This window comes from Zosterops lateralis (assembly GCF_965231275.1).
Source record: "Zosterops lateralis genome assembly, chromosome: 5".
Lineage (NCBI taxonomy): Eukaryota > Metazoa > Chordata > Aves > Passeriformes > Zosteropidae > Zosterops > Zosterops lateralis.
In genome coordinates, this window is record NC_139766.1 from 9,702,215 (window position 1) to 9,714,367 (window position 12,153).

The 12,153-nt window shown below is 36.9% G+C and overlaps 1 protein-coding gene across 3 annotated transcripts in view; it reads left to right on the top strand.

Moving 5' to 3' along the window:
* Positions 1-12,153, top strand: part of HTT (huntingtin) — an 80,086-nt gene that overhangs the window by 36,017 nt on the left and 31,916 nt on the right. For all 3 annotated transcript variants that reach the window (XM_083860826.1, XM_083860827.1, XM_083860828.1), the window contains exons 27-39: positions 150-277; positions 967-1,077; positions 1,633-1,710; positions 2,172-2,395; positions 2,913-2,991; positions 3,125-3,286; positions 4,195-4,250; positions 5,040-5,188; positions 5,812-5,948; positions 7,955-8,071; positions 9,483-9,605; positions 10,138-10,376; positions 11,691-11,833. In XM_083860826.1, coding sequence (XP_083716952.1) covers positions 150-277; positions 967-1,077; positions 1,633-1,710; positions 2,172-2,395; positions 2,913-2,991; positions 3,125-3,286; positions 4,195-4,250; positions 5,040-5,188; positions 5,812-5,948; positions 7,955-8,071; positions 9,483-9,605; positions 10,138-10,376; positions 11,691-11,833 — 1,746 coding nt within the window. The remainder of the gene's footprint in view (positions 1-149; positions 278-966; positions 1,078-1,632; positions 1,711-2,171; positions 2,396-2,912; positions 2,992-3,124; positions 3,287-4,194; positions 4,251-5,039; positions 5,189-5,811; positions 5,949-7,954; positions 8,072-9,482; positions 9,606-10,137; positions 10,377-11,690; positions 11,834-12,153) is intronic.

Below are 12,153 nucleotides of genomic sequence, written 5' to 3' on the forward strand. Positions count from 1 at the left end.
TTGTGCACAGTGTGTTTCTGCAGTTTGGAATGTATATGTGGATTGAAAAAACCATACTGTTTAATAATGCAGATGTGGTAAATTATGTTGTGTATGTCATGAGCAACCTAGAAAAGTCATATTGTGCTAATCTGTGATATTCTTTTAAGCTTCTAGGCAAACTGATGCTACAGGACCTGTTCCAACAAGTAAATCATCTTCAGTAGGAAGCTTTTATCATCTTCCATCATACCTGAAGTTATATGATGTCTTGAAAGCAACCCATGCTAATTATAAGGTACTGCATGATATTTTTTGATTGGACTGCAATGGCGTTGGATAATCATTTTGTTTCTTTGAAACAGGCTCTGCCTCTGTCAGCTCACGTGTTTACCTGTGTAAACAGTTTATACACACAAAAAAAGAATTTAAAGAAAGATCACAACTATCACCAATAAAACCAAAAGGGGACCAAACGAGAACCCGTGACAGGCATTGTCACCCTGTTGTTTCTCTGCTGTCATTATTGCTAGTACCAAATGTCTTTTTGCTGGCTTGGCAATGCTGAATAAAGCCCCATGTCTGTTTTCTCTGCACTTCATTCCATGATGGGAAAGCTTTTTCCTCATTGGCTCAGGTGACAGAAGATGCATTCCCTAGAGAGTTGGTCATCTGCTATGTACGCTTCAAGGACTGTGCTCTTATTACACCTGCTGTGTTTATCAGAAGTGCATCATCTGATTCCATTTCTTGTCAATGTCCTAGGCCTTCCTCAAGCAAGAAGATCCCTTTTTTTTCTTAGTCAGCCTGGAGTCCTGCCTTTCCAGCAATGCATAAGGCAGTCTAAGTTGTCAGTGGTGTTGATTGAAACACACTGAAATTTTATACAGAAGATCATTTTGTGTCAATATCCACAGCTTCCAGTAATTTGTATCTCCTTGTCAAGTAATTGTTAAGAAAAAATGTGGTTTTATTTTCTGGGAACAGGTTACTTTAGATCTCCAGAACACTAATGAGAAGTTTGGATGTTTCTTACGGTCTGCCTTAGATGTTCTCTCTCAAATCTTGGAACTTGCTACTCTTCAGGATATTGGAAAGGTATAAGACTTGTTTGTTTTTCATTTTATACTTAACTTGTCCAGTATCTGTGGTCCTTACTGGAAGAAAGCACATATCACTGATTTCAAGATTGCTACTCTTCCAAGGGGCAGTAGTCCTAAAAGTGTTGTGCTTCCACAAAGTTGAATAAAGTGCTAAAGCAGATTCTCCAGGTTAAATTGCTGCTTTTGAAAACTGGAATAATTTTTTACTTTTTAAATTTCATGTGAGGATTTTTCTTCCCGGCCAAATGGTTTGCCTTTGGTCATTCCCTAGATTCATATGTTTAAAAATACAAAATGTCAGAAGACCTATTGCCTTCTTCCCTCTCCTGAGTCTTGATATTTTTTCTCCTTAACTGTGGTGTTAGACGTATATTTTAAAATTAGGATGAAAATGTTGAATTTTTATTTCTTTAGGTAATTCCATGTTTTCCCTTAAATTAGTGTAGATTTACTTAGTGCAAAAACTTGTGCTGCTGTCTGGTTTTCACTGTAATGTTTTATATAATGAAGAAAAATGCAATTTTATGCACTTATTTTTCCGATTTTCTAGTGTGTAGAAGAAATTTTGGGATATCTAAAGTCATGTTTCAACAGAGAGCCAACAATGGCAACAGTGTGTGTGCAGCAGGTAAGGGGTTCTTTTTTATGTTGTGTGAATATTTATCCTGATGTCCTTTGGCCATGCTTTTAAGGGAAGTGGTATGTAGAAGGGTATGTAGAAGGGCCATGCTTTTAAGGGAAGTCGTCCAGGTGGAGCAAACAGAACATATTTTCTTTCATTTTCACTACTTGGTCTGTAACTTGATGCTGTCTGGATAATGTAGTTTCCTCTTGAACTGCTCCCAATTCACAGAGCTGTTTTAGCCAATGTTCAGAAAACAGGCTTGTTTCCTACCTTACCAAAAGTGTTCTTTAGCCAGTTAACTGCATCAAAATCCCTAGAAAGCTAAGAACTGCCTTAGTGATGGATTTCTTGCAGGCTTCCAGCTAAATATTTGAGTCCTCAAAGGTTAATTATGGTTAGAGACAAGTCATGAGTTTTTTTCCTGAAATGTTAACTTCTCTTTTCCTTCCAATTTTCTTTTCTAGTTATTGAAAACGTTATTTGGGACAAATCTGGCTTCTCAGTATGATGGCTTGTCCTCAAACCCCAACAAAGCTCAAGGCAAAGCTCAACGCTTGGGTTCCTCCAATCTGAGGCCTGGTCTCTACCACTATTGCTTCATGGCACCCTACACGCACTTCACACAGGCCCTTGCTGATGCCAGTCTAAGGAACATGGTTCAAGCTGAGCAGGAGCACGATGCTTCAGGGTAATTGCCTTCCCTTACATTAAAATGTTAACTTCAACTAGAGTCTGTTCTTAGTGTTTTTCATAAATGTGAATATCATTGGGGTGCTGTGTAACTTGAAAATACAGACTTAAGCAGAGTAACTTGTCTTGGTGAGGACATCCTGAATGCAATTATCACTAGCATGTTTTCCAAAGCAAAGCTGAGTCATTAAAATGGATATCATTGATGTTTTTTAAAAGCATAATAGTTTTAAACACTTGTATTCAAAAGTATAATATTAATTTATAAATACAGAAAACAGTCAATATGTTAAAGGAAAGGCAGAAGGATAACTAAGCAAAGACTAGAAAATCTTTCTCTGATCAAAATGTACTGTAGGTTGTCTCTGCTGTTTGGTTTTACTAAGATTCTTGAAGCAGTCAAGCAGATTAAGAGAAGTTTGCAATGGCACAATAAAATGCATTTAAGGACAGCATATTTGTTGTATTTTTTTTTTAACGTATATGGGGTTTTTTGTATTTTTTTTTTGTAACAGATGGTTTGATGTGCTGCAGAAAGTTTCTACGCAGCTGAAAACTAACATTTCCAGTGCAGCAAAACATCGTGCTGATAAGGTACCTGTATCTGTGTTCTCTTGAAAGAGCTGTACCTTAGATATAAAACATTTTTCCTCCTTTTAAAACTAATTTGGCTTTGAATCAGAGACGTGTTCAGATGTTAGATTACTTTAAAATCTCTCTATTACAGAATGCTATTCACAATCACATTCGTTTATTTGAACCCCTTGTCATAAAAGCATTGAAACAATACACAACAACAACGTCGGTACAGCTGCAGAGACAAGTTCTAGACTTGCTTGCTCAACTGGTTCAGCTGCGGGTTAACTACTGTCTCCTGGATTCAGATCAGGTTGGTACCTCACCACATTTACAAGTTGTCATATAGCAATCTCACCAGCAGGCTCAATTAACATCTGCAGCAAAAATATTTCCAGCAGTCCATTCATTGTACTATAAGTGAAAACAAAGGACTTAAAGGAGGGTGAGACTCAATTTCCGACCCCCCAGTTACAAATAGCTTCAGACTTCTGGGGTTTTTTTGCATGTAAATGACTTTCTGAGTTCTGCAACAACTATTTGAGAACTGCTCATGAGATTGACTTTAGGAATAAAATGGTGTGGACAATACAGTCACTTTTATTGAATAAAACTTAATTTACAAATGGAAATACTTTCTTCCATACTGAGAGTGTGGACTTCCTTATGACTGATAATAAGCATCATGGTTGACAACTATTGTTTAATGTTAATGGCAGTGAGGGGAGCCTAGTGGCAAATACAGTAGTCTTGTAGTTTTCCATAGAAGCAGGGAATTTGTAACATAAAATTTAAGTGGTTTACTTAGAAGTGTTTTATTTACTACAGTTATTTTCAGGTTTATAAACAAACATGACTTACAGTACTTAAGTTTTCTGTAAGTTCATAAAGACAATTCTTTTAAATGTAGAAGTGCTTTGGATTTTATCTTGGTTTAGATTTTTTGCTGATTCTTAACTTCTTGACTGTAATACCTCAAATATTGTATTCTGTGAGTTGAAGATGAACTTTTACTTAAAATATACAGACTACAGGTTAAACATGGCATAAGTTCACACAAGCTGTATTAAGCTTCAACAGCTTTCTCCATCTTCTGTAACTGCAGAGGGAACATTTCATAACCTAGTGCAAATGATTTTCAGTACCTGTCTATAACTGTCAAAATGGTTTCAAATGGGAATTAATGTCTCTGTTCTGATGCACACTTTATTCTCTCTTTAGGTGTTTATTGGATTTGTGCTAAAGCAGTTTGAATACATTGAAGTAGGACAGTTCAGGTATGAAATTGGCAAAGATCCTTTGAACAATGAGGGTTTGCAACTGTCTTGTTCTGAAAGACAGATTAGTGATGTGTCACAAGTAGTGATTAGATTTGCCAGTTATTTCTGCCTTATGAGAAAGGAAGAGTTCTCTTCTGGGCAATGTGCTCATCTATTCTCTGGCTCCAGTGGTAACTCGTTCAGATAATTTAGGTTCCACGTAACTGAAGAATTCAGGAAGTAACATGGAAAATAATAATCTGCTACTGTTTTGGTTCTCCATTTTATTATTGTAAACCCATTCCTTTGGGCCCCCCTGCCAAAGCTGTGCTTCCAGAAATCAGCATTTCATTGCTAGATGCCATTGTTTAAGGGAGAGCTGCTTCTTCCTATTGTGTATTCAGAGTGAATCCATATGTACTCTGATCACCTGGTACACATTGTATAGGACCTAATAGATCATCAGCAAGGCAGTGACATTTTTACTGTCACACTGTGACATTTTTCTCACAGTTGAGTTTTGATGAAGAGAGAAGTTGTTCTTTTGCTCTGTGTATCTTCTACAGAAATAATCTAGCATACATTAGACAGTATGTTATAATATTAGTAACTGTAATGGTCAAAGCTTGAAAGAAAGCCCTGGGAAAGAAACCTATTCTACAGAACAGGGCACAAAAATTACAGAAGTATTGTATGGAATCAGAAAAACGTATTCTTCAAAAAAACCTTGACTGTAAAAAGATGAGTTTTACTGAACAGAGCTGTGCAATTCAAACTTGACACTTTAATTTTTTGTTTTGTTTCCAGGGAGTCTGAAGCAATTATTCCTAATATCTTCTTTTTCCTGGTGTTGCTGTCTTATGAGCGATATCATTCCAAACAAATAATTGGAATTCCCAAGATTATTCAGCTGTGTGATGGTATCATGGCCAGTGGGAGGAAAGCTGTTACACATGGTAATTCTGGGGAAAAAAAAAAAAAAAAAAAGGCATCAACACTTACTAGTAATAGTTCAGCAATAAATCCAGTGTTGACTACTAAGCTATAGAATACTGTTACCATACTGAGTATATGATACACTTCAGTGTAATTACTGAAGATAGTAATTCCCTTAATGCCTTCAGGGAATTTCTTGTATCCTACTAACACTGCTGCCCCACATTTTGCATTGTTCATAATTGCATCAGAACTTCTATTTGAAACTTTATTCGGTAATAAGCTCACAACTTAGCAGTATATGCAAGGCTTTGATTTTAATTTTTGGTCTACTTCCCTTTCCTTCTACTTTCAGCCTTTAAGTAGAAGGATCTCTCTCACACTTTCCTGTGATTCTGCTCAGAAATACTTTTTTTAGTTCTGTGAGAATGGGCAAATGTGTCCATAATTTAATTTTTCTTTGAGAAGTAAAAAAATAGCCATCATTATGCATGATAAATATGGCATTTGTGGGGTTTTAGGTATGGGTAAAATCTTTAATGAACTGGAACCCAGTTTACTTTTAATAACTGAACTATTAGTTCAAGAAATCACTGTTCAGGAACGATTTGTCTCATACTAAAAGAAATACATCTCATTTCAGCAATACCAGCTCTGCAACCCATTGTTCATGATCTCTTTGTGTTAAGAGGAACAAATAAAGCTGATGCTGGAAAAGAACTGGAAACTCAGAAGGAGGTTGTAGTGTCAATGCTGCTGAGACTTATCCAGTACCATCAGGTAGGAGAGGAAGAGGAAGGGTCCCTCTTTGTGGTCTGTGAAAGGGTGACATTGTTGTGACTGCTAAAAATGCTTCAGGCAATATTAATGATATTCTATACAAGACTGGAATATTTGGACTCTGTGTAGTATCTTTCCTTACAGAGAGAGTATGCAAAGATTTTTCAGGGTATGGGAAAGGTTCTGCACTACAAATCAGTATTTCAGGTCAAGTAACATATCTGTAGAATTTCATAGTCAAGCTTAGAAAACAAGGCACTAAAAAACTCCAGCTAGGATCATGATCTTGGCTGTGTTGCAGACAGAATAAACAGGAGGTTGGTGGAAGAGAAGAAACTTAAAAGAATGGGAATAAAATGGAAAAGGAAACAAGTTTAAAAATAGGAAAAATGCTGCATGGGGATGATTTAGGTGTTGCTGTGCAATAACAATATCTCGAATAACACTTACTTGAACAAGGTAATGACACTGGTAATTAGGTATTTGTTATGACTTAGTACTTTGACCCAGACTTTACAGGTTTGGAAAACATCTTTCTGCTTTGTAGGAGTGTAACAATGACTTTTGTCAATACACTTTGTTTTAAAGAAAAACATAAAAGTAATTTTAAGAGAAGTGTTATGATCAACATGGGATCTTACTGCTTATTCAGGTGCTTAACAAACCTAATGTGCCTTTCTTTCATAATGTGAAAATGCAGTTCTGGTGTATGCTAATGTAAGCACTGTATTTTCTGAAAAAAGTCAGTACGTCTTGTCAAAATAATTTGTTAGAACTGCGTGTTCAGATTGGGGTAATTTTGTGTATCCACATTTTCTTTTGAATTTGTAGTTTTATAATCATAAAATGACTAATATAACTATATGAAATGACACTCTGTAGACACATGATGTGAAATAGTGAATAACTTTGTGTTACATAAGGTACTGCAATTGCTGGCAGATCCCCTTCTGACACACTTAACCTATTAAAGACCACCCATGCACTGCTCTTCCCACACCATCACATTTGTAGTTCTTACTCTGCCCTGTTCTACTGGTGCAATATGCATAAACCAACCCATGGCTATTCTCTTGTTCCCTGGCTGTGGCTGGGATGGTCTGCAGTGGTTTCCCTGGACATTTGAGAGGTTCCAAGACTTTTGGAACTTTAACTTTTTTCTGTTACAACTGGAGCTGCCACCCATGGAGCTCCACCATGGAGTTAAGTCTTTCAGCCTCGAATCACTTCTATCTCCTCTCTCATGAGAAAATCTTTTGGGATGAAAGTCACCTGGGAATCTCCCTCTCCCTAATCATAACTACCTGAATTTCCTTTATAAGTTCTCTAACTTGTTTCCTGAAACACCTTCTTCTGTCCCTCTTCCCAGTCCATATATTAACATTTTTGCTTGTTGTGTCTCTTGTCTGCCTGTCCTTCAAAGTGGTGTCTCTATAACTCTCAAACCTATAACATCCAGCTACCAAAAGTGCTCCTTGCTTGGTGTGTACCATTATGTTGTCTCTTAAAACTTTTATATGAAAGTGACGTATCTCAGGTGAATGAGCCTTATAAAAATGTCTTTTTTTTTCCTTGACCAAATTTAAAATTTACTGGAGCTAGAGTCAAGACAGGGTGTATATATATATATGGAAAATTTCGCTTTCTTTGTCCCATTTTTGTTGAGTAAGTGGTGTTGTATTTAGATTTATGGTTCCTTTTCCAGTTCTTTGAGTAGGCTTTTGACAAATATAAAAAGTACAAAGCAAACTTTTTGTTTTCTAGTTTATAGAAGTAACTGGAAAATTCTTTAAAAACCACCACCAAAAAACTCGTAACTAAGAACAGGCTTTAAACCTGAAGATCGATTTTTTAAAAATCTGCCATTTCACATGTGGAGCTTTTTTTTTCCTCTTTTGTCTTTTTGGTAGATGGTTGAAATGAATGTTCTTTCCTACTGTGATTTTACTCGAATATTTTCTGTTAGTATGGGTGTTAACTTACTTTTCTTCTTAACTTTTCCTCAGGTGCTAGAAATGTTCATCTTGGTATTGCAACAGTGTCATAAAGAAAATGAAGACAAATGGAAGAGATTGTCCCGGCAAATAGCTGACATCATTCTCCCAATGCTTGCAAAACAACAGGTGGTTATATGATTGTTTTAATTCGAAAAACACCTTAAATAATTGCTATAATATATGTAGCAGTAATGTCTTTGAGTATTTGATATTTCCTTTTTTTATATGAAGACAAATTTTCTTGAAATTGTGGTTGCCGTGTCTGGAAAAAACAATTGCTGCAAGGTAAACTTAAGTCTTTGAAGTGATGGAGTTCATATTTAAATGCATGAAGTTTATGGAGTATTATCAAGACTGTCTCCAGAGAAAGGTCATTCTGTTTCTCTTAGATGTATGATTATATCAGAACACTTAGTAAATGGTGAGAAGATTGTCCCTTGTTCATAGAATGTCAGAATTACTTTCCTCATGGCTACTGTGGGTCTAAATGCAGACCAGATTACTCAAAGCCCCATCCAGCCTGGCCTTGAACACTTCCAGGGATGGGAGAGCCATACCTTCTCTGGGGAGCCTGTAACAGTACCCTGCCACCCTCACAGTAAAGAATTTCTTCCTAATACAAATCCATCCTCTTTAAGTGTAAAGCCATTCCCCCTTGTCCTATCACTACCTGTCTGTGCAAAAGGTCCCTTTCCAGTTCTCTTGTAGCCCCTTTAGGTACTGGAAGGTGCTGTTAAGAGCCTTCTCCACGCTGAACAACCCCAGCTCTCCCGGCTTGTCTCCTTAGCAGAGGTGTTCTAGCTCCAGGTACTCCATGCTCCCTGATGGCAGTTCCCCAGTCCTGTGAGGAGATCTCATGGTTGGGCAGAGTGGGCAGGATCAGACAACAGTTTTAGAGCAGAGCTAAAATGCTGAAAAAGTGAAATTGCTGTTGTTTTGTGTGACTGCACATGATCATCTTCCAAATCATTTAAGCAGAATAGGATCATCTAGATTTGTAGTCCAATCCTTTGCTTTTTGCAGTTGATTGCTTTATAATTTATCTAAAAAGCTGTTCAAATAAGCTGTCCTACCTCTGTTGCATAAATACACTGTTGCTGTTCACTTTTCTGATGATCAGGTTTCTTTTCTCCTAGTTACCTGCTTAAGTTTAATCGTGACCAGCATTGCAGTCTATAAATAAACCTGGTAGGATGTGCAGGGAGGAGAAAAGTCTATAAATTTTATGACAAGTCAGTCTTTTGGTCTCATTCTCTGAATAAGGCCTATTTCTCCAAATGAAATATATGTGATTTGCACATTAGATTTCCTATGCGGTTTTTCTGTCCATATTCTCAAAACTCATGTCTAGGAAGGCCTGCAATGAAACTTAAATGTATCTTTCATAGCTTTTGGTATCTCTGAATTTTGTACTGGAAAGAGCAGCTTTGTTACACACAGGTTGTCATAGAAATGTTTAAAATATGGAGCATTAATTTTATGTTGAAGTTACCTTTAGTGGATAGTTAAAAATCAGTTTTGTGTTTTTCTTTCACAGATGCATATAGACTCTCATGATGCTTTGGGAGTATTGAACACTTTGTTTGAAATTTTGGCCCCTTCATCTCTTCGCCCTGTGGACATGCTTTTAAGGAGTATGTTTGTTACTCCTAAAACAATGGTAAGCTACTGTTTACAAAGAAGAGAGAATCTGATATTTTTCATGCAAAACAAAAGAGAATGTGTTTCTCTTTGATAATTTGCTAAGTGATGTTAAAGTACCAGCAGCAGAATTTGGGAACAAATTGGCTAGAGCTAATGTGATTTACCAACTGGGAGCACTTGGTATAGGAGTGTTCTACTTATGAATTACTTTCTTTCATTTTGCATATTGAGGATCAGGAATGTAAAGAAATGTACCATTACAATGAAAGAGAATGCAATTTAATAGGTAAATTACATTTTTCTTATAAAAGTATTAGTACTGCTTTTATAGCTGAGAGATTGTTTACCAGTGAAAATGAGCTTGCCAGTTACCACAGGAATAGTGTTTTGTAAGAGCTGAACTTAAAATTTATTTCTGGTTTGTTCCATTCTCAAAAGGGTCTGATTTTTTTACAAGTTAATGAAAATGCTAATTTTTAATGCCTTTCTATGTTGTGTCATTTAACTTCAAAAGTATTTAATCTTCTGTATTTCTGTGTTTGTGTTAGGCATCAGTGAGCACAGTCCAGCTGTGGATTTCTGGAATTTTAGCTATCCTTAGAGTTCTGATTTCACAGTCAACAGAAGACATTGTTCTATCCCGTATACAAGAGCTTTCCTTCTCACCATATTTGATTTCATGTCAAGTAATCAACAGACTGAGATGTGGAGAAAATAATGTGTCCACACCAGAGGATCGCACTGAGGTCAAACAGGTGAAATACCCACCTGAAGAGACGTTTTCCAGGTACTCTCTCTTCTGAATAACTTGGGGAAAGGTGAAGAGTTCTGAGAAATCACAAATACATTGGGCAATATTTAACATGTATAAAACTTTTGTGTGAATGGAATCAAGTGTGTTGATTCCAAGTAAGTTGATATGGAACAAGGTGTGTGTGGAGGAAGGAATACTGAGATGGACAGAGATGGAGAAGTTGAGCAGATTTTTGTAGGACTTTGAATAGTTCTGGTACTTCTTCTCATGCCAAGTGAAGGACCTAATAGAGCAGTTAAAATGGGTGAATCTTGGACTGAATAAAATCAGGTCCAGAAACTTCACTGCTTTCCTTCCTTTCTGTATGGGGATGAAAAAATATCCCTTTAAATGGAAGCCCAGGTTCTGTATTAGAAACTTGGCAGCAGTGGGATTCAGATCTATTGAGTTAGTCCTGCTCCTTTTTTCTCTTTTTTAAGACCCAGCTTTGTCCAGTTGGCTTTCCATGTTGATGTCCTTGGACAGTGACAAAATTCAGGCAAAATAAGCATTGAGATATGGCAGCAGTATTATGTTGACATAATGTTTGTCATTAAGGCATTATGTTTTAATGTGGTGGGAAGCATTTGAAATAGCTGTTTGTTTAAGAAAATAATAACATTTAACTCTAGGGAACTTCAGATAGGAATAGAATGCTGTTTCATGTAATTTAGCTCTCTCTGAGGGTGCTGGGTAGGGGGAAGAGGGTCTTCTGCATGCCCATACTGTGACTTTACATTCAGCAGCAGCGATGTAAGGAAGGGAGTAATGGTTATGGCCAGGAGCAAGGATGGCTTTCCTCAAATGGCCTCTGTTGACACCACACATTGTCCCAGCTGGAGGTTTGATAAAGAGCCTGGGTAGTAGAGTGTAGATAGATGAGGTGACATAAACAGGTGAGTTATTCTGTCTTGCTGAATTACCCCTGCAGAGCTGAGCTGTGGTAACTGTCACAGATTGTTTCTAGTTTGATTTAGCTCAATTGCTTTTAGCAAATCACTATAAAGACACCACACTATTCTGAGTATTTGCTTTGTAAGTGAGTTGGGCCAGTGTATGGGTGCTACTGTGACTGTAGCGGATGAGAGAGAATCTAGATTTAAGATGTAATTATTGAAGTGCTTGTGATCATATAGCATCCTATTTGTTTTAGGTTAACCTGTTCTATACCATTTCATTTAGTGCGTTATTTAGGATGAATGGACAAGAACTTCATATTTTATTTTTCAAACCAAAGTTTCATAGGCTAATCTCATCTTTTTCTGAAGGATTGCTAGTTTTCCTATTGATTGATGTGTTTCTTTCAAGATTCTTACTACAGCTGGTTGGCATTCTACTGGAAGATATTGTTACCAAGCAATTAAAAGTGGACATGAATGAGCAGCAACATACTTTTTACTGCCAGGAGCTGGGCACGCTGCTTATGTGCTTAATACATATCTTCAAATCAGGTAATACTTGAAATGTTGCCCATATCACAGCATGCACTGGTAGGATGGTTTTTAAGTTCCAAGACAACTCATAAATTCATTGAACTACTGAGAAGGGATATGTAAGTGCTGAAGATGTCTCATGTAGAGAACTTAGCAAACATGGTGCTCATGCCTGCGGGGCGCATTTAGCACATTGCTTCTGTCTTTGTGGAGCAAAATATGAGTAGTGACTTTTCATCTCTCCTTTTAACTGTCTAAAATTTTTCAGTCTGAAAAAACACAAAGCATTTCCAGTTTGTGGCTATATTTCTCATGTTTTGTCTCATTTTGGAGGTTGG